This window comes from Hirundo rustica, chromosome 6, assembly GCF_015227805.2.
Source record: "Hirundo rustica isolate bHirRus1 chromosome 6, bHirRus1.pri.v3, whole genome shotgun sequence".
In the NCBI taxonomy this organism is placed as follows: Eukaryota; Metazoa; Chordata; class Aves; order Passeriformes; family Hirundinidae; genus Hirundo; species Hirundo rustica.
The window spans coordinates 52,678,445-52,702,549 of NC_053455.1; the positions used below are offsets into that span (position 1 = coordinate 52,678,445).

The 24,105-nt window shown below is 45.7% G+C and overlaps 1 protein-coding gene across 1 annotated transcript in view; it reads right to left on the bottom strand.

Moving 5' to 3' along the window:
- The window catches only part of SCUBE2 (signal peptide, CUB domain and EGF like domain containing 2), a 39,729-nt gene extending 16,370 nt beyond the window's left edge, over window positions 1-23,359 (bottom strand). The window contains exons 1-16 of the mRNA XM_040067581.2: window positions 23,336-23,359; window positions 22,832-23,012; window positions 20,454-20,576; window positions 19,901-20,026; window positions 16,981-17,115; window positions 11,342-11,467; window positions 10,825-10,941; window positions 9,869-9,958; window positions 8,646-8,762; window positions 7,515-7,637; window positions 5,858-5,974; window positions 3,415-3,537; window positions 2,818-2,934; window positions 2,150-2,236; window positions 1,351-1,455; window positions 253-408 (exon numbers count right to left, since the gene is read on the bottom strand). Coding sequence (XP_039923515.1) covers window positions 253-408; window positions 1,351-1,455; window positions 2,150-2,236; window positions 2,818-2,934; window positions 3,415-3,537; window positions 5,858-5,974; window positions 7,515-7,637; window positions 8,646-8,762; window positions 9,869-9,958; window positions 10,825-10,941; window positions 11,342-11,467; window positions 16,981-17,115; window positions 19,901-20,026; window positions 20,454-20,576; window positions 22,832-23,012; window positions 23,336-23,359 — 1,867 coding nt within the window. The remainder of the gene's footprint in view (window positions 1-252; window positions 409-1,350; window positions 1,456-2,149; window positions 2,237-2,817; window positions 2,935-3,414; window positions 3,538-5,857; window positions 5,975-7,514; window positions 7,638-8,645; window positions 8,763-9,868; window positions 9,959-10,824; window positions 10,942-11,341; window positions 11,468-16,980; window positions 17,116-19,900; window positions 20,027-20,453; window positions 20,577-22,831; window positions 23,013-23,335) is intronic.
- Window positions 23,360-24,105: the final 746 nt, after the last annotated feature.

Genomic DNA, 24,105 nt, shown 5'->3' on the forward strand with positions numbered 1-24,105 from the left:
CAACTCAAATCACTGAGAAAGCGACTTCCAGGGACAAGTCTGAAATCCTCAAGAACAAATACACTGGGCAGCTCTTTGATCTTTGAAGCTATCCCCACCTCTCTCTCTTTCTGAAGCAGTAAAATTAATTTTCAAAACAGGAGATACTTTTTATCATCATTTTGCATACAGATAGAAGTGAAAAATATAGAAATTAAGGAGCGCAAACGGCAAGAAGCTTCAAACCGCACCTGGAATTATTTCCCAACCAACCTGTCACCTCCTTCCGGCTCACTTCAAGCTCAAAGTCCGCAGTGATAAAAATCTCTCTAGTCGCTGTCGGTCTACTGAGGGCTCCATGAACTTTCTTGCCAGAGCTGCATGTTAGGTTTACATAGTGGAAGCTCTCCATTACTGTTTTTTGTCTCTCTGTATGAACAAAATCAAAGGAAGCAAGAGCTCGGCCAGCTCTGTTATTGGACATTCACCAGTGCTCGGCACGTGTGTCATCACAAAGAGTTCAAGAGGAACAAGCCATCCCTTCCACGTGCCAGTAAGAAAACTGTTTGGCCAGCCTCTCACCTGGTGCACCCTCACATAGAACCATGACCATTCTCATGGCTTCAGTGAGGAAATAAGGTTTAGGTAAAGGAAACACCCGGAACAAGAGCTGGTTCTGGAGTACATAACTTGTCACTGAGCATTCAGCGCAGTTTCTCACTGTTACTCTGCTAAGGACAAACCATCAGACACACTGATTCATCATATTGTTTAATGACTCCTTTCCCCCCCCCCCCTTTTTTTTTTTTTTTTTTTTTTTAAGTACTCCTCCTTGTTTTCTGCTGATTTTGTAAATTCCCAAGCTATCCTTTCTGCTTTGGAATAGACGGAAGAGCTGACCTCACTGTGTCCATCTGGGGCTGCTGAAGTATGAAAGGAAGACAAGAGAAAGAGGAATAACCCTTTGACAATAGAGTCAGCATAAAAGGTCAGGAGATTGTTCAACGAGGCATGAGACAGTAAGGAGCAGATGAGAAAGGAAAGAAGAGAAAGATGAAAAGAGGAAGAAAAGGAATGAATCAAATTAACAAAAAGTATGGTTGATTTTACTGAGAATTTATTTGCAGTATTACAAACCGCAAAAAAAGATAAGGGCTTTCCTAGCAAGGCTGTGAGGATGTCACAAGGAAATCCTGGGATCTGAAATAACTGTTGAAAGATCCATGGCCAAGCAGGAAGAAGTGAAGATCAGAAGTCAGTGAAGAACAGAAAGCCTTCAGTCCTCTGTGCTTTGCTTGCGGTGTGCTTCATATCTGGAAAGCATTTAATCCCTGAGCTATGGCGCTAATCTGTTTATTTTTATGTTCATACCTGGTATCATCTGCTCCAGACCTTCTGGAAACGTCTCAGTCTTTTTCAAACTACATTTTCCTTCATTTAATTTAAAGGTTACGCTTATCTTGATGGCTGAAGCATCTTCAGGAAGAAACAATGAAACACGTTATTTTAAAAAAAAGGAGTAGAAAATTGAGATTACCCTAATGTCACACCATAATGATGACGACAAAAATATGCTGATATTAAGTGATCATCTCAGAAAACTTAATGAGATGCCAGAACTCTCCTGCTGTGAAGCTGGTTCACAATTGGAATTCGAATGAAGTGTAGTACATTTTATTAAGGGGAAAAAAAAAAAAAGAGTGAGAGAGAGAGAGAGAGAGAAAGGAGATAAAGATCAGATCTACTATTGGATGAATCAAATAAAGGTGAGCTGAAATCAAAGGAGATACTTCAAATCATTTCAGAAAGTAGTTTATGTCTATAGCTGTAAATGCTTTCTAAACTTTACTGTCCAACAGCTCAACCTACACGTATTGTGTGTTGCCAACACTGCCCAGGTTTGGATGACTAAAAGGAGAAATAACTCCTGGTCCAAGTGTTTATTCCACTACTGATCTTTTTCTTTATTTTTAAGTCTCAGTTTCAGTGATGCTGATGAAGCAGCATGAGTGGAATTTTCTGCGGCAATCATGAACTACAGTCACGAGGAAGAAAAAAAGAGACAGATTATAAGGGGGGGTGGGGGGGAAGCCAACAGAAATACCTTTGCTTCACAGTTATCAATGAAAATAAATCAGTCAAACTATGTAACAGTAATCGTGGTGATTACCCAGCCAGCTGGAAGTGTTTGCATTTTGCTGCTTTTTCTTAAGCTGAGAGGACCTGCCACAGGTAAGGGTGTAGGCATCTTGTGTTCCTGACAGAGACAGACAATAAGGACACAGGCACATCGCACACACTCCCGTAGCATAAAACACATTTTAAATTTGTTGACTGGCATCAACACACAGTGTTGTTCATAAAATACTCCACATTAGAGCTTATTGCTTCCAAGGCCATTGGAAGGATTCAGGAACAGAAAGAGCATCAGTCCCATTAGCAGCAGCCGAGTCCACAGCCGTGTCCTGTGGGATGGAGGGGCTGTGTGGGCAAAATCTCAGACCCCACGCAGGGCTGGAATGCCTTTGCCTCATTCACAGTGCCTCTCAGGTCCAATTAAGGAATGGCCCAAGGAGCGCAGAGAATTCTTCCCTGTCCTCCCCAGCACCAAAAAGACTTCTTGTGAGAAGGGAATCTGAGGGTAGAGTGATGACAGAAGACAAGGAAAGAGAGGCTTTCCTGGACACTGTCAGGGATATAGCCCTTTATTATCTGCAACGAAAGAGGAAAGATCTCTGCTCATCTACTGCTTCTTGAGGCTTTCTCGAGAGTTAGGATGCTGGCCACCCTTCCACTCTGTAGAGATCCACATGCTCAGCTTAGTTAGCTCTGACTTACCAGAGAATACCTGGACATCCGGAGAGCAGCTCAGAAAGCATCTATCACTCCCGCCAGTCTTAATGCAGTGCAGCAATACCTTGGGTGACACACTATCAGACAAGGGATCTTTTGTCTCTAAATGGGATAGAACAAACACTCACAGAATTAAAACATCTATCTTTGCCCTACCAATAAATCAGCATATAGCTGCTTTTGTAGCCGGTACCTGAGAGCACCCATGCAATTAATATGCTGTTTAGACAGAAAATTAAAGCCAAATAAAATCACTGGAAGATCACACCACAAAAGAAATTTCCTTTATTGTGAGCAGACCTTCTCATGCAGAGGAACAAAAGGAAATAAAAGAATGAGCTAGGTAAAAGCACAGGAAAGAAAGCATCAAAATCCCTCAAAGTATCTCCTGTTTTGGGGGTTGGTTTTCTGTTTGTTTTTATGAGAGCCAACATCACCACCATCATGCCTTGCTAAAAATTAAAGCAGAATACCGGGAACAATGACTCATATCACTTAACTGGACAGACCACCAAATTTGACTGTAACTATATGGTGTGTCAGACACATCAGGAGTAGAAATGTATTTATTAGACACCTTACCAACACAGTCCTTTTTATTCCAGTGTAGCTTGTAGTTAGAGTGACACAGGCATTCATAATCTCCCAATGTGTTCACACACAGCTGCTGGCAACCACCATTGTTGATGCTACATTCATTAATATCTACAGAAGAAAGGTAAAGATACTTTTTAAAAGTTGCTCTTCCCAAAGCTATGCACTCTAACTCCACTTGGTAAATGTGGACACAAATACTGCTCAGTAGGGTTTTGAAAAGTCTTCAGGAATGCTACTTGGACACTCACCTTGAAATAGTTTGTCTTCATGGAAATCCTTTGATAAATGTCAAGCAGACCAAATACTGGTGGCTCATAATTTAACAATATCCAGTCTCAGCAATATGATAACAAATTAACTCTAAGAAAAGCAAATCAAGTCAAATCTGTGTTACACTGTGTCTGGTTAATTAATAGTTCTAATTTTAAATAAAGACAGAGAACATGGGCAGGATTCATACTGACCAACCCTCCAAAGTGCTGTGATGGATGCAACTACTGCGGAACACTTCGGTTCTGTGGGCAAACACCACCACTGTGTCCCCCTCGTCTCTTTTGGCCAATTATCCAATTTTGGAGCCTTGTCCCATGTGGTAAATGCCAATAAGGAGGAGAAACACAGCACATGCTGCCTCTGGTGTAAGTTTGCATGCTGATGCAGGATGTACCATTCCGCAGTGCCGTATCCCAAGGGTCAACACTAGGGCCAATACTATTTATCCTCTTCACTGAACCTGGATGGTGGGACAAGAGTTCACCCGCAGCGAGACCACAGATGAGACAAAACTGGGAGGAGTGGCTGATGCACCAGATGGTTGTGCCACTATTCAGAGGGACCTTGACTGCCTGGAGAAATCGGTCAATTGGATTCTCATGAATTTCAACAAAGGGAAATGCAAAGGTCTCTGTCCTTCCTGCTCAGATCCACCCTGAGGAGGGCTTCACTTCTCTCCCACAGATTTATGGCATAAACCCAGAAAGCTGCCATCAAGAAACCTGTTCAAAGTCCCATAAATTTGTGCTTCTGAGAGTACCTACTTCCACACACACTTGTCTCAATGCTAGTAAGTTCTTCTCACTGCTGTCCCCAGACTAGACACCCTCTAAGTAACAATTTGTTAGAAAACACTGTGAAACACATTACAAAACCAGTCTGATTTGGAGGGAAATATGCTTTTAAGAGAATGGAGACTGCAGGGGTAGGAATGAGCAGCAGAGGAATAATGGAGAAAGAAGGCAACACCTTAGACTGATTTTGCTGCCTAAAATACCACAAGGTCAGTCCAAATCATTGGCCTTTTCTTAGGATGACAACCTCTTATCTCCAGCACTACTGACTTCTTCCACAGAGGTCAGAAGGTGTATTCTCAGTATCCCATCAGCTCTGACCAGCCTGTGATTGCCAGTCAATGAGGGACTTACTGTGGTATGAGGATTAATATCTTCTGCACAGGGGTATGAAAAGAAAAGGCCAATTAGCAGCCAACAGCAAAATTACAGTTCCTTTTCCTCACTGGTAGCCAAAAGAAATTGAATTAATGCAGAAGAATTAATCAGAAGTCGTCTTTTACGAAGTAGAGCATGTGACAGTGTTATTCCTTATCCAGATAGGTTCCCATGTTCATCAGGGTAAGACGCAGTGATGTTGTAGCCCTATAATCTTATTTGCAGAATTTCTAGAGGCAGGGGGTAGAATAGACAGGCACACAGAATTCTGAATTGTTATCTCCAACTGTGCTCATTCTACCTCAGAAATAAACAGGTCTTACTGAGAATTAAGTAAACTTTGGAGTCAGTAAAGTCTTGCCTAAAAGCTTATATAAAACAAGTTTGATTTAGTGTCCCAGTTATTCACGTTTCCTCATCTTACTTCTGGGAATTTGTCACATGTCGAGGTGCTATGAACAATTTTCTCTTTCCTTGAACTGTTCTTGTAGGAAAGACATAAAAATTTAAGAGCATTAATCCTGGCCAGTGTAAAGCGGTGCTACATCAGCTAAATTCCAACCTACATCACAGGAGGATTTGACGTGCACGACAGCAACCCGCAGAACCGTAATTTTCAGTCATTCGGAACTTCCTGTTCTTCAAGTCCCACTCCACTGACTTCTCATTTAAGTCCATTACTCTTCCTCATGTGAAAATTGTACTGAGTTATGGACTTCAGCTCCAAGCCCAAATCCCATCGGTTTGTCCTAACAGTTCCAGGTCCCTTTTGCACGCGTGGCGTAGAGGTAAAATCACTCGAGCAAAGACAGAAATAAGCAGGATCACTTCCTACTTAGTTTCTGTGTCTCCTTAGCACAGCAAGGGGTAAATTTTACTCCGTAGGCCACCTGCACCCGCATCGGTCTGTGCCTCGCAGGGCCTGCGGGCAGGGCTGTGGGAGCCCCTCTGCGGGGCAGGGGCGGCGGCATGCTGCCACTCACCTCCGCAGCGCGTGAAGCCGTACAGGGCGTACCCCCGGTTACACGCGCACTGGAAGCTGCCGGCGTGGTTGATGCACGTGTGGTCGCACGCCCGCTCAAAGGAGCACTCGTCAATGTCTGCAAGGTTTAAAGGGAGCCGTCAGAACCTCTCAGGTTGGCCAGGGAGCCCTGAGGAGCCGACAGAGCTCAACAGCTGCAGGGATATGCAGATTTATGTGAACCAAGTAGATTCTTTCAAAGCATGTTAAGGTAACATCATGAAATCACAGTTTTTTAGAAGAACGCTTCGTTTGACAAACAAGCTTTCCCTCGACAAGCACGAAAACTGCTGTTACATTTTTACGATTATGTTTAAATCAAATTATTTCTCTTCTATGCGAGAAGAAAACTGCTGACAAAGATCTTATTTCTCTAGGATTACTCTACATAAAATTGAAGTCTGCAAAGGAAAGTATTGCATTTGTTTTTTCTCCTTAACTGAAGCTCTATATGAATATACAGTGCCTGATTTAAGCCTGCTGAAAATTACCGTGTTCTCTGAGAATGAACATTCATTATACCATCAGAAGCACCTAAAATTTCTGCGCTAGTACGTTTTACATGCCAGGTAAGGGTGTGGCAAGACAAAAAATGGTCACATCAACTTCACTAGCACTTTTCATCAGTCTTTTTCCTTGGACTTTGTCATGCAGCATGATCTCACTTTGAAACAGTTTAGGGAAAGCAAAAGAAGAGATGGGGCAAAAGGGAGATGCGAGTCTTTAAAATACATTCATAAACAGATTTCATTAAAATAAAACCCCAAACTATCTTGAAAATTGGAAGTTTATACAGTAAAGTTTTTCCCATATAACTAGTTTCCCTTCTTTGCCTATTAATAAAGGATAAGAATGCACCAAAAAAAAAAAAAAACCAACCCCAGGTGAAAATTATTCGCTCTTGGTCAGTTCAGTTTTCTGAAATTCACCTTTAATGTCAGCTTGTTGCGTAGGAAATTGCATCATTCACCATTTGGCTCACTGAGCTGACATTGTTTCATCCTGTTGCTTTTCCACAACCACAGACCATTTTGATCATCACATTTTTTGTGCATTTAAGCAGCCTAAATAGGATTGCTAAATCTATATGTACAAACCACTGTACAGCAAAGCAAATATGCTTTGTAGGTCTCACAGAAGAAATCCATGTCATCCTCAAAAGCAAATGCTCCGTGATGTTTTAGGGGACAGAGATTCCAGTCTGTCTACGGACCTATACCTTCATAGATCACATTATATACTTTTCCTTTAATAATGAGCTCATGGCAACTAAAGATCCTATTAAGAAAAAATACTTTCACTGCAATGGTGAATCAGTCAGTAAGATGGAGAGAGACATTGCCTGATTTTCCCTGTAAATTATTTTAAGATCATTAAGGCGGGGAGAAGCATTAAACTTATAGAGAGCTTTTAAATATGATGCTGTCTCTGTCCCTTCCAGATAATAGCTCACTGTGCCGTTAAACTTATCTCCTACGACAGCATCAAGCCAACTGTATTAACTCAACAGCTGTTTCAGATGAAAAAAATCCAAACTGAGGAATGGAAATTATTCTGGAGTCCAAGCCACGCTGATTTGTCCTACTTGTGCTGTACCATTGTCTCTCCAGTGCACATACCTTGACAGGACTTCTCATCTGTTAGTAATTTAAATCCTTTTCTGCAGCTGCAATCAAAACTGCCAACAGTGTTTTTACAGAAATGATCACAGCCTCCATTATTGGACTGACATTCATCAATATCTGTAACAAAAAAAATTAAAAAAAAGGCTTCAGCAAATAAACACAGCTTCAGCACTCAGCCTACTCCCACTGGCAGATTAAGAAAACAGCCATGTCCAGTTGGTTGGAGAAGCCCAGAAACAAAAATCTAGTGAGAGTACCACAAACTGTAAGGAAGATCGGATCCAACCCTTACGAATGATCCATCCCATTCAGCCCCAGGTCAGTGTTATTTGCTCTCATTTAACATATTACTTTCAGAGGCATTTGGGTAATACATTCATAAAAGACCATTACCTAAGCTCTGTTCGGAAGCACTTTGACTCCAACGCCCACTAAGAGGTTTCAGTATTTTAAACATTTTCTCCATTTCCTTTTTGTAAGCCCTGCAGAAATCTCATACAGAGACTTCCTGAACTACCCCATCCTTTCCATGGCTATATTAGAATGAGGCCTTTATCTAATATTAATTGACTCAAGCCCAAGGATTTCGTCATCTTTGCTTAGCAGAACAGTCTTAATATCTAATTACTGGAAAAGCAATATAATATACAACCCAACCATGCCTTTGCTCCCCACCAGAGCTCTCATTAGAGGTGCTTGGAGCAGAGTGTATTTGTAGAACACACAACACACTGTTTACAGGGTGATATTTCCTGACCCACTGCTCTCATGCCCAGCAGGCTGTGGGTACCTGTGAGCACCCACACACCTGCTGGCCTCTGCCAGTACTGACCTCTGCTTGACCACAGAGCTCTTTTAGCTCTCCCAAACCTGACCTCTGAAAAACGAGCCACAGGAGGTGGAAGTGGAGAGCAGGAGGGCAGAGAAGAAGTGGTTCCCTGCGCATGGTACACCTGACATGAAGAAAACCACAGCCTCAACCCCCAGTGCAGCCCTTCCTTCAGTCAGATTGCACGCACCGGCTTTCCTCAGGCCGCTAGGTTCTCCCTTTGGAGATTAATACCTTACAGGACCTGGTAACACCTAACAGGTGTTGGCACACGTGTCCAGGAACATAAACCGCACCTTTGCACGTCTTGCCATCGAACTGGAGCGTGAATCCCACGGGGCAGCTGCAGTGGACTCCGGTGGACGTGTCCTTGCAGGTGCGGTCGCAGCCGCCGTTATTCACCGCGCACGTTTCTGGCCAAAGAGACGGAGCTCGGGTTTCCTCAGGAAAGTTATAATGCTACCAGGAAACATCATGGGATACAAGGCACGGTCCCAAGCACGCTGCCATTCAAACATTTAGCCCAGAACACACGAGCGGCTGCTCAATACACATATTGGCAAAATCCCTGCCTCAGCTATTTCCAGGGTTTTTGTGGAAATTCTACAAAACCAAATGGTGTCTTCTGGGTATTCCGTTTGTGTCTTAAACACAAATCCCCGCTTCTTGATGATGAATCTGTTACTGTCAGTCAGTTTCCTTATGCCCACACTGAATCCTGGCTGATCCTCTGATATTTCTCACCAATAAGACACCTGGTTACACTGAGCACTACTAAATGAGTTTTCTTAAATCCCTCCTGACTCATCTTCCCACACTGCCTGTGCTCCCTGTGATGGTGGATAACACCCTCACTGAACCTTCCTTCAGCCTGGTAACCCAGGTGCCCTCTCAACAAAAGTTAGTTCCTCTAACTCCCCCCTATGCAAACTGTGTCTAAATCTAACCGAACCTTTCTAGTGAACACTCCTAAAACACAGTTCTTCACATCCAACCAACCAGAAATAACTCACTCTTTGGCATCCATCCTCTTGTCATCAGTCTAGCCACCTCAGTCAGTCCAACAGCCTTTTCACTGGCTGGACAAATACGATTTTACATTGCATGTATTGACTGAGAGAGCTGCAAAGAACATTTTTTTATGTCTGCTTTTTGAAATCTACTTTCTAGATCTCTAATCCTGGTTTTCTGCAGCACCAATCATATGCTATTGATTGTCAAGTTTTGAGAGCTTTACTGGTTTATTCCCTCCCAGTCTCTCATCTCATATGCACCATTGGCAGGCTGTGTCCAGCCTCCAAGGCTTCTTTCTTCCTCTGGCATTCTTTTTGAAAATGGGGCTATTAATTTAGATGTCTGAATATTAGGGAATAATATTTCCTTAAGAGAGAGTGGATCATCTCAGGCAGAATTCAGCCCAGAGTTGAAGGTTACCATAAAAAAAAAAGCCTCACACTAATTCTTCAATCTAAAAGATTTCAGCAAGCAGCAGAATTTCATTTTGGATCAGCACTTTTACCCATAAGCAGCCGTCGCTTCACTCTCTTGTCCACATCAGCTGCTGCTGTGGTGTTTCCCTCAGAAACTTCAACAGCAGCTTCTTCCCTCTCTGTGAGGAACAGGAAGAAAGCAAGTGAGTAAAGGTGCCCTGACCAGAACCCTCATCTGACATCAAACACACACACACACACAAAGAGCTGCATCACACACTGAATCAGAGACAGTCAGAACCGACCAGGCAGAAATAATTTATTTTTAAAGAGCAAGTAGCAATAAAAATCACAAAGACCCTTCAGTCAAAACCATGAGAATATCTTGCTTCTGTGGCTTCCTCACAAGTCACGTTTACTTCAGTATCCTTAACAAAACAAAAGATGTGCTACAGATGTAGTAAACAGCAGCAAGATGAAAGAACTAGCTGAACTGTTGTGTTAGGAGCGCGCTGTCATCATCTATCCTGGGCTAATTACAACGACCAGCCAGTTGTGCCTGAGCATTTGATTTCAATCAACAGACAACAAACTCTTCTAGACACTGGAAGAGTTTATAAGTCTTAAGTGCTTTCTTTACTGGATAACCGTCTTGCCAAAATTATACATTAATTGATTTCAGAGTCCCAGCTTTTACGGACGTACTCTTTGTTTACACTCTCTGGCTCGTGCTGCTGAAGAAACTGAACCTAAGATACCCTAGAGAGAAGAAAGCCTTCTTTGGTTAGTGACAGGCCTCATGTTTCAGGGGGACCAGTGACAATTACAGGTTGCAATAGTATTAGGTAGCTACTTAAATAGGGAAGCACAACTTGCCTGGACCCAACCAACTCATCCATGTACTATCAGGTTCCCTAATTTTGAACTCCTTGACATTTTCTAGCCATGCAGTTATGAGGGGCGTTAATCACACACCCACAGCACCACCACACCACCCTCGAGCCGGCCATGCACAGAAAACTTCTTCCCCCGACTGCGTACTGACCCAGGCAGGTTTTCCCATCCACGTGCATGGTGTACTTGGGGTGACATCCACAAACAGGCCCATGGTCAGCATCATCACAGGTGTGCTGGCAGCCCCCATTGCCATGGTTACACGTCACTAGGAAGGAAACAAATGCCACTCGCACAAGCGCTTCCAGCACCTTTGCAGCGCAGTGCGCAATTCCGCTGCCATCTGAGCAGCCAATGCACCTTCCTGACGTGCCCCTGTCCTGAAGAGAGAGTCTCTGTGAGACTGAAACACTGCACAGCTCACTCATGGAGCTGAACCTCCCGTCCTTATGAATGATGGCACAACTCCCAAACTGCAGACACTGCAGCAGTTAATAGACCTGTGTGACAGTGTCCAGAAAAGACAGCAGTTCTGGTTTAGTTCAAATGCACACAGTTCAGGTGTGTCATCCCACATTAGCTAAAACATGCCAAGTCCCATTTCACTGCAAACAGAACACCATTTGTTCATTTTGGGAAACCATAAACATATGCAGAATGTTGCCTACAAATGCAGCTCCTCTGGTTCTTGGACAGCTCAAATCCTGGTCGGCATTCACAGGCAACTCCTCCTTTGGGTGTTTCTCTGCAGATGTGGGCACAGCCATGATCTTTGTTCATGCAGCTCATGCCTTCTGTAAAACAGGAAAGGAACAAGAGCATCAGCGTCCTCAGCAGCTCTGTGTGCAGGCAACAAAGTCAGTTCGATACACACACAGACTAAGCCTCAAACTCTGGGAAGACTCTGCAGTGTTGGGACAAGAAGTTTCAGCTTACAGACAGGACAGGCAGCAAAGTCCAGCCCTACAAAATCAATGGCCCCAACGTTCCTCCTTCTGTGATCTTTTCTGTGCCCAGGTTCTTTGACTGCAAGGTCAAAGAGCAAAGTCCACAGATTTGTACAGCATCTGCATTCTCCTCCAATGATCTCACTTTATACCTTCAGGTGTTCATAAAATCTCCTCACTTCTTTTATAAAAGTGGCAATGTCCTGGCAAGGTCCAAGTCTGAAGTGAAGTTCTTATTTCTCTGCTTAAAAGAGCAGTCAGCAGACAGAGGAATGTTTAGAAGAACAGTCACAAGAATCATCCCAGTTTCAATTCCTGGCTTACAAAGCAGATTCCCAGAGTCATAAATATCTCAGCAGTGACCGAGTAGAGACCACACCCACGTGCAGATTGCACACATGCTGTACATCAATTCTCTTTGTTGTTAACCATTTTGTTTTCAACTGTTCTTCTCATATCCATACATACCACCCAAGATAACCTCTCTGGGTATTACCACAGTGTTCTGTATTTCTACACACCTTTCCAGCTGGACAGAATTTAGTGCCAATGGCTGCTTTAACCAAATGAAGAACCAGTGTGACACTAATGACTGGATTTCTTTTGTTACACCTCCTAAAACATTCTGTCGTTTTTATCTTTGCCAGTTCATGCACAGCACGCAATTGCCAGAGTGTCTTTCCTGGCCTTTGCAAAAATATAAAGTCAGTTAAACAGGGAGGAATAGTTCCTAAAATTATTGCAAAAGCTTCTTCCCCCTTGCTCCGTGGTTCAGTGCAATCGGTGTCTTTGCCATTGGCATGAAGGGGATGCAGTCTGTACACACACACAGCACAAAAACACCAGCAGCTGGCTGAGTTACCCAATGGGATCATTAGACCAAATTAAACAAATGGGTTTTCTTTTAACAGAATACCACAGATTTTTGATTGAGTCCTCTACAGTGCTTCAAAACCAGGAAAGAAAAGACATCTGAATGCTCTCCTTGGTACAGAGAGCACACCTTTACCATCAAATCCTCTGCCTCGGCACGTTTGGCTTTAGAAGGACAAGTTACATCAAACTGCTATTTCTTCTCAGTGAGAACACTCCATTTATGAAGACCAAGTGGAGCATACTTTGGCTGCAAGGGCTCATCCCACACCACCCCAGTGAACTTCCCTGGAGCTGAGCAGATGCACAATCAGGAGCAGAAGCGAAAGGGTGACCATGTTGCAGAAAAGGGATTGTGTGATCTATCCCACACCCTATATATATATTTTTAAACTTACACAGCCCTCTTTTTAGCCTTATTACTAAGTGAAACAAACCCACTGCCTTGTGAGGCAGAGGTTGGCTCGTCACCATTACTCCACTCCAAGGAGGTCCTTGATCCATACTATATCCTTTCCTCCTGGAGCACCAGCTACAGGACCCTTCCTCTATTAAGACAGCTTTAAGCAGCAAAAGAATGGACGTTGCAGAGCCCAGATTGTTCTGCTCTACTGGCCTTTTGGTTCTTTTCCCACAGTGAGGACTCTCCAGAAGTCCAACAAGACAATGAGTCTTCAAATCCTGCGGCACAGAGACACAGCCCAAGGTGCCCACAGGAAAGCTGTCACCCTTATTGTGTCAGTCAGGGAAGGAGACAACCTACGAGGCCACAAACCAGCCTCATTAGCGCTGGTGTTTTTGTCAAAGTCCTGGTCTTAAGCATGCAGGATGGTTTGGTCTGTTAGCTGGGGGAGGTTAGAGAGCATTAGGAGAATTAGCAGCTTAGTTTCTTTTAACAAAGTTATTCTTTTGTCTCTGTTTAGCTACCAAAGGGGAAACTGTTCAAGCAGACACTTTGGTAAAGTTCACTGACACCAAACAAATGGTTTATATGCTCCATTTGGGATTGCTCCATTCCGAGTGAGCAGAATTCAATCAAAGTTTCAATGCAGAAAGCCTTCCAGACCAAGATGCATTTTAATAACAAAGTATCCATTGTGGAACGAGGTCCTCCAGCAAACCCACCAAAATCTACTCAACGCAAAAGGCAGTTTCATAGAAAATACCCACGTCCACACATCCCAGCATTTACTTTGGGACTGCTGCTTGTTTCCAAACCTGGTAGATCTCCCTCTGCCCCATTTGACAAGGCTGTATTAAGCACATGTCTGTGAAGCCATAAATGCTGTGTGGCTGCAAATGCCTCGGTGGACCCAAAGTCTCTCAGGTCACATTGTTCCAGTGTTGTTGCAATGGCAGACTGTGGTCCAGAAACAAACCACAAGCAAATTGGTCAAATCTCCCCACAGACGTCCCAGACACACAATTTCCCTAGTAGGAGACCCTGCCCTACTGATTCACAAATATCACGATGGATGGATGGATGGATGGATGGATGGATGGATGGATGGATGGATGGATGGATGGATGGATTGTCCCACTCAGCCAAGAGAGGTGAATCCAGCACCTAGATGGCTGGGCAGATCCTGAGCCAGGTGAGACCTTTCTGATGACTGGACCCTTTTGAAGTTACCCAGCAGACCTGAGATCTGAGCACTCCTGTCACTGGCAAAACACAGACAAAAAAAAAGCCAGCACAGTATTTCCCTCTCAGGCTACGCTAAATTAATCTCTCACATGTGTGACCTGGGTTTAAATTTTTTTTTTTTTTTTTTTTGCATGGAAGGTGTCAGGACAATATTCACAATCTGCTAAGAGCATTAAGGCTCCATTCAGGGCACGTTCAAGCAGGCATTCTGTAGGACAGAGAGAGAGGATGCAATGGTACAAAGAGCCACCAGACATTCTGAGAGAATAGAATAATAGTGAGGAGCATCAGGGCAGCCAGCAGAACAGGAAATCCCAGGAATGCTTTAGTCTTTCATCACGCTCACTACATCCTTGTGTTAAGGCAACTTTTCCCCAAGAGCTCTCTGGTTATCCCTGTTCTCTGCAGTCAAGATTCCAAGAGTGCCAGCTGAGATGGTGCCCTCTGTACAAGTCCACACAGCGATCCAAAGCACAGCTTTCATCCTACAGATTCCTTTCAATCCCAAAAATTCAGCCCAACGAGCAGAGAGCTATGACTCTGAAATACCACAAGGGAGAGCAGCAAGATTTGCCATCCAGAGCAATAGCAGCCACAAAGATGCACTACGTATTTACTCACAAAAAACCCTCTGTTTTCCTTCAAGTCTTTGAATTCCCCAATACGGAGCAAGCTGAACCCAGAATCAAGGTGCACATGCATGGCTGCCCTGCCACAGCCACTTTAACATCCTCCCAAGGTAGTTCATTCTCCCACACAGATAAAGAGCAGCTCGTTCCAGCAGGCAAACAAGGGAGAAAAAAATAGGATTGTACACAACTTCCCATGACACTTGCAGTTCCTGTGGTTTAAACTCCAGTTCACTCTGCTTCTGTGTATTTAAAAAGCAATGTTGCAGACCACAGGGAAGGTCTCTCAGGCATTAATATATGAAGAATCTTAATGGGGCTGGGAAGACAGGGAAGGAAATACGCCCTCATTTTACAGACAAGAAGCAAAACTGAATAGATGGTCTAGGCAGTAGGAGCCAAAATCTGCTTTGTTCAATGCTTGAGGTCTCAGAACCAATAAAGTACAAACACAGAGCAATGCATACACAAGGCAGAGATCAGAAGTCCCAGAAATTAGCAGAAAAGCAGAGAACGAAGTGAGGGGAAAGACAGAGAAGTGAGATTTGGCTTGCAACAGACATGTCCACCCAAAGAAAAAAAAAAAAAGGTTAAAAAAAAGGAAAAAAAGGTGGGGAATCCCATGCAGTAGTGAAATGGGGAGGGAGTGTAGAAGGAAAACAATCACAGCATGAAAATCTGAAAAAAATGGCTTTTAAAGAAAGAAAAACAAACACGTCAGTGTTTTACTAAGGAAAAAAAACCAAAAAAACAACAACCACCAGAAACTAAGAAGGAAAAAATCAGGCAAACAGTGTGCTGAGGTTTTTTCTTAAGATCAGTTTTCATAAAGATGTATTTTAGTAGATAGTTTTTACGGGAAAAATCCATCTTTTTTTCTTTTTTGTCCTCTTCGTTTTCCTTTTCTAAGAAAAACACTTATGTTCAGTGAATGTTTGGTATTATGAAAAAAAGGGTCTTTTTGGGGAAAAAAAAAAAAGTTAAGAAAAATTAAATGTACCTTTAAGAAAAGAGAGAGAATTCCAAAGGTACAAATAAGCAAGCAAATATTAACGACAGGGAATGCTGCTGCTGTCAGTTCAAGACAGTAGAAAGTACTCAAGTATGAAAAAAGAGTTGGAAGGTTTTCCCCTATTGGCATCAGATGAGACAAGGAGTTCAAGTAACCAACTTCTGTCCTTGGAGTCCTCCTCCGTGATGCACACAGATCGACATCCCCACTATGCCTTGTCCCACCACTGCTGCCCTCCTGCCTGTCCCCACTCCTGGCCCAGCCCCTGCAGGGACAACCTGAGCCACGGCCTGAGGAACCACCCCACCCCCTTGAGACCAGCCCAGGGTCAGAGGAGCTGAGAACACAAATTCTCCATCCAAACAAAAGATCGATTCAGCCCTGTCAGATGACAGCCACCTCAGCACCCTCGTCTTTGGATGGCCATATATGTCTGTAGATGTTGATCTCTTCACTTTGGGGATTTTTAAAGTGAGATCTGTTTATTCACGCTCAGATTCCTCTGATAGTTATGCCAACAATAAGCCATAGATTAAAGAAAGCCTTGCAGCTTTAAGTACCTCATACTAAGATTTTCGCTGTACAGTTCAATGGACAACTCCCTGATCTGAACAACAACTTTAAAGCGTTCCCTAAGGGCATCCAAAATAATTGTGTTCCATCTGATGTCTAATTAGATATCCAAGACTCTGATCTCTCAAAGGTCGCTTCACCAAGGTTTCGCTCAAAACAAAGCACAAGATTTGAATACCTTTGGGGCTGACAAACAATAAATCTCCTAGCTGAAACCTAAACGCCGTATGGGGAATCTAAAAGGTATCTGAAGGCAGTCCATGTATTGCCCTGTAACTAAAGCCAGTGAAAATGCCCAGAACTTCCACTGGTTGCCGTTCCTTGGATCAGGACACAGTTTAGGCGCACAAGAGAGCCCCGAGGACGCCGGCAGCGGAGCAGCACGCCCAGCCTTGAACAAGCACCGCACCGCAGACACGCGCTGGGCGTCAAAGAGGAGGAAGGGATGCAGCGTCTTCAAAGCCGCTTAGAAGATCCTGACGTGCTGCTCCTTTTAAAAGCGGCGGGGACCTCAAGACCCTTTACAGCTTTGAAACACATCAACCTCAAAACACTTCTGAGGATGGTTTAGAGCTTTTGCCTGGGTCAGCCGCCGCTGCTCGGCGCCCGGGGGCGGAGGCGGTACCTTCAGAGCGGTGGATGCAGGTGTGCTGGTTGTCACTCAGGAAGAAGCCTTCCTTGCAGCGGCACTCGTAGCTGCCCACGGTGTTGACACAAACGTGCTGGCAGCCACCGTTGTTGAACATGCACTCGTCTGTGTCTGAGAGAGAGAGGGAAAAGGCAGATCAGCTCTGTGCTCACCCCAATCCACGGTACAGACGGACATCAGCTCGGATTGGGACAGCCCAGGCTGCCCTGTGGGTGCTGTTGTGCCGTCACCCTTGGGAAAGTGCATTTCTGCTGCTGCTCTGCCCGTGTCTGCAGCCACAGGGCTCCCAAGAAGTGCATCACCCAGCAGAGGTGATGGCCTCAGCTAAGGCAGAGCAGCCTTGGCAGAGGCAGATCAGGACCCCACCACCCACGGGGACATTCCCTCCCCCCAGTGCAGCTCCACTCCACAGCTCTGGCACATCCAGCTCAGCAATCACCCATGGCTCTCTCTGGCTCAATGGGACAATGACCCTTCGGTTCCAAACCCATCCGAGCTATAAAAAGCATTTTCCCAGAAAGCTCCACATCCTGAAGCAAAGATGGAACAAGAAAAATACAAACCCCAAAACTAATTCAGCTAAAAACCTATCCCCTGCTCCTTGCTTTCACCCTAGCTAGAATTCACACACCACATCTGTTCTGGTGCTTGGTTTGATTTATCGTTCTCCTCCCTCAAGTCTAGGACATCATCACTCATCAGCAGGGCTGCTGCTGGATTGACTGACTCCAGTCAAGGACAAGAGCAGAAGTTCTGGAAGCAGTTTTAAGCCTGATTTTGCAACATTCAGAGTCTCAAGAACACCAGAGAACGCAGAAGGGCTCTGCTTGAAGATAACCAAGAGAACCAAGGAGTAGAAAATCTTCAGCTAACCATCTGAACTACAGGATGCTCAAGCCAGTCTCCAATTCTTTGGAATTTTACCCCTTAATAAGCACAGGTTTTTTGTAACCGTGACTGCCAAATACTTTTCATAGCCTAATTTTCAGAAATTTTAATGGTAACTAAAAAACACTCAGTCCCTTAAAAATAGGACAAAACCTTGTTGAGGCAAAGGACTGGTCTCATTTGCAAATTCATCTGTAAGGTCATGTTTGCTCCCTGTTCTGTTCATTGTTCCTGGGTAACACTACAATGTTTTTAATTTAACATTGTAGCATTTCTGGAAGAAAACAGCTGTCTTTTTTTTAAAAAAAAAAAAATGGAGAAAGAGAGGCTTTTAGTAAAAAGCATAACACAGTATTACAACAGATCTAATGTCCACTGAAGGCAGTGAGTAATCCAATTGGATGCAAAAGAATGTGACCTGCTGGAGAAAAAGAGCGGCTGACATATCTCCATCACAAAGAAGCTGAGTATTTTAAAGTTCTACAGTGATGTGAATGTGCAAACAATCATGAATAAACAGCCACAACGAGTCTTTAGTGCTACAGATTTGAACTCCAGCAGATGTTTCTGTCTTACAGACCTTGGAAAGCTTTCAAAAAAATCATCTCTTTCCAACAAGTAATTGTCTATTTGGCTTAAACCCAGGCACACAGCCGAGATCTTCAAAAATAAGGGTGAGAGGAGGGCAACCCTGGCGTGAACAAAGTAAATAAACAGATTAAGAGAAGATATGATCCAATTTGCTGCATACCAAAATATTTATTTAACATTTACATCACAACTCAAAATTGGCACATCAGTGGTAAAAATCTCATTGCATGTCAATGACATTTTGTTTTATTTTATAGGTCTGCCATGCAATCCTGAGCAGCTTCCCAGTGACATAGCAGGTAGTAGGTTTTGGTCTAAGTTATCTCACTGGCCACAAACAGCTCAGCTGAAGTATGCCCTGGGTACAAAGAGAATACACACATGCCTTTTGGCAGCATTGTCAGAGGCAGTGCGCTCCTTCACATCCAGCCCTTCATGGTAACCTCGACTGAACTCCACTCTGTGTTTACACAAACGCAAAAATAAGATGGATGTTCTGTTATTTTAAAGTATCTGCAGATATTTTGTTCCCCTCCCTATTTTATTTTAATATTTGGAACCTGGTGAGTTCACCCTCTCCTCCACCTACACTGCAGAAAGCTCTGCACACAACAGGTTCCCAGCAGGTAAAACCCAACACAATCCCACTGAATACTCCGGAGCAGAAGACACAGCCCAGGGATGGTCTGAACCCCCACCTGATGTGCCACACACCAGTGGGAAATTCCCAGCCAAACTAACTTCAATCATGCAGTGAGAGCAAGGTTCCCTCTGACTGCCATGGGTATGGAGGTGTGTCCAGGCACATCCACATGGAGTGCAGCAACAGAGAAAGACTGAGCCATCTCTGCAAAAGCAAGTGGCACAGGTAGCACAGGGCTGAGCCACACAGGGTGCCCAGCTGGGGTCCAGGAAGCAGGACAGCTTCACCAGCTCGAGGCTCAGTCCCTCTCTTCTTCAGTGTTCTCCATCATACACAGCTACTGCACGCTCCAAATCACCCTCTCCGTTTAGGAGTACTCGGAGTGAGAAGTCCCCACATTACAGATACATTTGAGAGAGAAGATCCCTAAGCCTGGAAACATACCTGACAACCTATCCTAAGCTAACTGTGGAACAGAGAGGACAATGATAGCACAGGTTCCTTCATATAAACTCATTTAACATAATAATAGATGACATTTAGCACACTTAAACCCAAAGCACTCCACAGAAACATAGCACAGTTATCCTCATTGACAGAGGGGGGGAAGAGCCACACTGCAATGGTTCCTCAGTACCTGAAAAGCCTTAGTCTCACAAACAACACTCTCTCTGAACTGACCGAGCCCAAGAGGTTGCCATGTGCTCCCCATGGATGTAGCTCCAGGGTTGTGTTCCCATCCCCACTCACACTGCCCATGAGCACACTCCTCACCCAGGCAGTTGTGGCCATCGTGGGCCAGCATAAAGCCATCATAGCAAGTGCAGCGGTAATTTCCTGGGATGTTGAAACACTCGTGGACGCAGCCCCCATTGAAGTCGTTGTCACATTCATCAATGTCTGAGGAATAAAACAAAAGTCAATATGATGGATGCTTGCCTGAGTATTATAGACAGGGATGTGACTGCCTAAATGTGACCAGCAAGGGCTGTCCAAAACCGTCATTGTCTTGCAAATACACTGTATTTAATTCACTTCTTGCTGAATGTTTCTGATGACCGAGAAAACACCCTGAAACCCCCTTACAGCTTTACCTTATATTTTTTAAGGCTGCTGGCTAAACAACAAATTCAGTACCAGGCTGAGTGAAGTGAACAGGTCAAAATCCATACAGGGTTTGCCTTTGATTTTGTAAACAAGAAGTAAATCAGGCGACAAAACCATCATTATTTTGATTTAAAAATCATCCTTCGTCATTTTTAGTGGCTCTATTTTCTTAGAAACGCTCTATGCTGACAGACAGAATGCAGTGCTCTGGTCCCTTTACCTTCACATTTCTTCCCTTCACCAGTGTAACCCACTTTGCACATGCACTTGTACAGCTTGGGGGTGTTTTGACAAATAGCGTCTGGGTGGCAGTCGTCCAGCCCCAGGGCACACTCGTCCACATCTGTGAAAAGACAGCAGGTTCAGGAGGGACATCAGCCGGAGGAGAACAGGGCACGTCTCCTGAACACGTCCCTAAGGAGATGACAAGGCTGAGCCTGGCATATTCCCTGTGGTGCCCACAAGAATATTGTGTGTTTTTGTGTGTCGAGACAGAAACACGCAGAGACAGCATCTGCACTTCAATTTGCGTCATGTTCTACCTGCATACAGATATATTTGTATATAATTGCATACAAATGCGTATATATTTGTATGCAATTCAAATAAGCCCATGGTACGTTTTTGTGCACAGTTATAAATGAATCCAAAAACAATCTCCTAAGGGTTAGATGTTCCATAAAATTCAGCTGATAGTTTCACAGAGATTCGTCAGAGATTGTTAATCTTTCTGATTAACAGAAAACAGTCATCAAAAGAGTTCTTGATCACATCCATATATCACCTGCGGAAGCCCAGTGACTTCTAAAATAACAAAGAGAGTTGATTGAAATGTACTTTCAAAGTCACCACCAAGAAGTTGAAAGACTGACTTACCATTTAACAGACGTATAATCTTAAAATAATTTTTTTTAGTATGAGAATATTATCTGGGGAACAGCATTGCCAAATCACCTGGCCAGCCATCTCAAAGCACAGCGAAGTGAAGCAAAACATCCAGGTGGAAACTTCAGAGAAGAGGAAATTAAGAGAAAAGGAAATACCGACAGGAAGAAGTCCTGGAGACGAAGAAGTGTAAACAGAAGAGGAAGAAAAGTTACAGTCAGCAGAAGACATCAGCACAAGTTTTTCACACAGCAGAAGAAAACTGAAGCACGGAAAGAGGGAGATTTCCAGCAACTGGCTAAAAGGAAGAACTGCAGAAGCAACACCCCACACAGGTACAAAAAGTGCCTCCTAAAACAAGAAGTAGTGCATGAGTATCAGGAGAAAGCAACTACTTCAATAGCCAGCCACTTTTTATGGTGGGGATCACTTTCCAAATGGAAATTTCAGCCAACACTTCACCCATTTACAATTATAGCATTCATCCTACTCTTTTTTTTTTTTTTTTTTTTCCCCCTAGTCACAAAATATGCCTGTAGGTACTGCAGCAGCTGCCAACTGCAGAAAGTGTTCACTCGGTTTTAACTCCTAATGGGGTTTGGCAGCGGGAAACAAGGCAAAGAGCCAGGGTTAGAGCAGCAGTGCCTTCCTGGCGCTCAGGTGCACACAGCCCCAGTAGCAGCGATGGGGTTCTCAGATACGGCCGCCAGAAAGAAAGGAGAAGGTGGCAAACAGTGGAGAGCTGCTGGGAAGAGCAGCAGAATCCACTTCCTCTCAAAGCAGAGAAGTCGTGCCATTAAAAAATATGGGAGGCAGCGAATTGAAGGAGCCAGTCATGCAAGGAAGGGTGCAGGCAATAGCTGAAGAGTCTCCAGCTAGGGGGACTCAGGTAGATGGGGCAGAAAGAAGGGATGGGCAAGGAGGAACAGGCAGCGGGCATAAAGGACCACGTGCTGACCGTGCGCCCTTGGCACCATCAGCTCCGCCCGGCCCGAGCCAGGGGCACACACCTGCCCCGGCAAGAGGGGTCCCAGAAAACACACGGCAAGGAGGGGGCTTCTCTCTAAGCCAGGACACAGAGACGTCAACCAGATCTCGTGCCAGCGGCAGGACGGCGGCTCAGCTGGGTTATTTTTACGCCGCCCCTCTGCGATGTGCAGCGTGCGGTAAAGAACCGCAAAGAGAAGCCGCACCGCTAATGCATGCAAAGGCGTGGAAAAGAGGGATAGGGAAAAATCCGCGGGCACAGAGAGCGAGATTTCCCCTCGCAGTGACAGTATTCTGAGCAGAAGAGAGACCTTAGAGGAGCGAGATTGCGAGCAAACATCGCAGCCTCCAACTTGGCAGGAGGAGGCGGCGGGAGAATCTCCGGGCTTGCTCCGCGGGGACCGAAGGCAGCTCCACCCGCAGCACGCGCCGTTCACATCCCGCTTCCCAGGTGCCCCGAGCCGGGGCTCTCCCCGCTCCCAGGGCAGCGGGAACGGCCGGGAAAGCGGCGTCGGCAGCACCCGCGGAGCACGAGCGCCCGGCGACCGGGCACGGCCCCACCGCGGCCGCGCCTCCCGCCGGCACCGGCCCCGCGCCCCTTCCCTTCGCCGCCGGCCCGGAGGGGAGAGCCGGGACCGCCCGGCGCCCCGCGAGGGGAGCCTCCGCCCGGGGCCGGGCCGAGCGGGGAGCGCCCGCCGGGCAGGAGAAGGGGCGGGGGGCACTCACCGGGCAGGGGCGGCGCGGCGGGGCCGCCCGGCGCGGGCAGCAGCAGGAGCAGCAGCGGCAGCGCCCTCGCTCCCGTCGCGCCGCGGCGGCCGCCGGACCCCATCGATGGCGCTCGCTGCCGCCGCCGGGCGGGAGAAGGCGGCGGCGGAGGGAGTGTCTGGGGCGCCCGGCCCTCCTCGCACTGACAGCGGGCGCGGGGCGGCGAGGGCTGGGCGGGCCTCCCCCTCCCCTGCCCGGCCCTGCCCCGCCGCCCCGGGCGCGGTGGGCGCGAACCGCCCCATCCACGCCCGTGGAAGCCCCGGCGGCCGCCCCGGCGCTCGCACACCTGAGACGCCCCAAACACAGGTGTCCCGCGGAGCCGCCGCCTCCCGCGGCAGCGGGAATACCTCACACGCGGGCTGCGGGTGCCCCCGGCAGCTGTGCCGGAGCCGGGACTCCCCCGGGCCGGGAAGCATCGGCCAGCGCACAGACAAGCCCGAGCACGGAGCCTGGCGCGGCCCGAACACACGCGACGCGCTCCAGCCGCATTCGCGTTCGTTCGAGAACATAATATTGTCATTTTTACCGTGTAATCGCACCCAACTGCGGAGCGTGAATCCCCCGCTGAAGGCCACATCAAAACCCGCACACCACCCCACCCCCAACCCGGCCCCGTCCCACCTCCATTCCCAGCCAAAATTTCGCACAGCTGTCGCTCCTTTGGCAGGTAAAATTGGCTCATATATTATTCACTGAAATGATAATTTCCTAAATAATGTCTGACCTTTCAGGCCGCGAGCAAAAGCAGGCGGTATTCTTTTCCACCCCTCCCTCCCATCCCCATTTCACTGCCCTTTCTCTTTTGTTTTCTTCTGTGAGAAATACCGAGCTGTTTCTACTTGCAAGGGCGGTTTATACACATTAGTAAATCTTCAGAATGAAACTTTCCCTCAGTCTTTGTCTTTGTTTCCTTAATGGCAGCTATAAATTACCACTCTCCTTTTCTCACTGGAGCATCAGGCTTCATTGCTTTTGAAATGATCAAAGTTATTTTCTTTTTAAATCCAATGAGAAGCAACCTTTTGTGTCTCCTGGACGGTTTCAGTCTTAGTCAATCTCATCTATAAATACATAAAGCTGGTCATTAAACACTCCAAAGATTATCCAGCCCTCCACCATACCCCGATCCCCCCTCACCAACAGCAAGCAATAGATGAATGAAGGGTTTCTCGCCAGTTTCCACGATCTCGTGAATAAACCATCGCACTTGGGGCGGGAATTGGCACACCGGCACG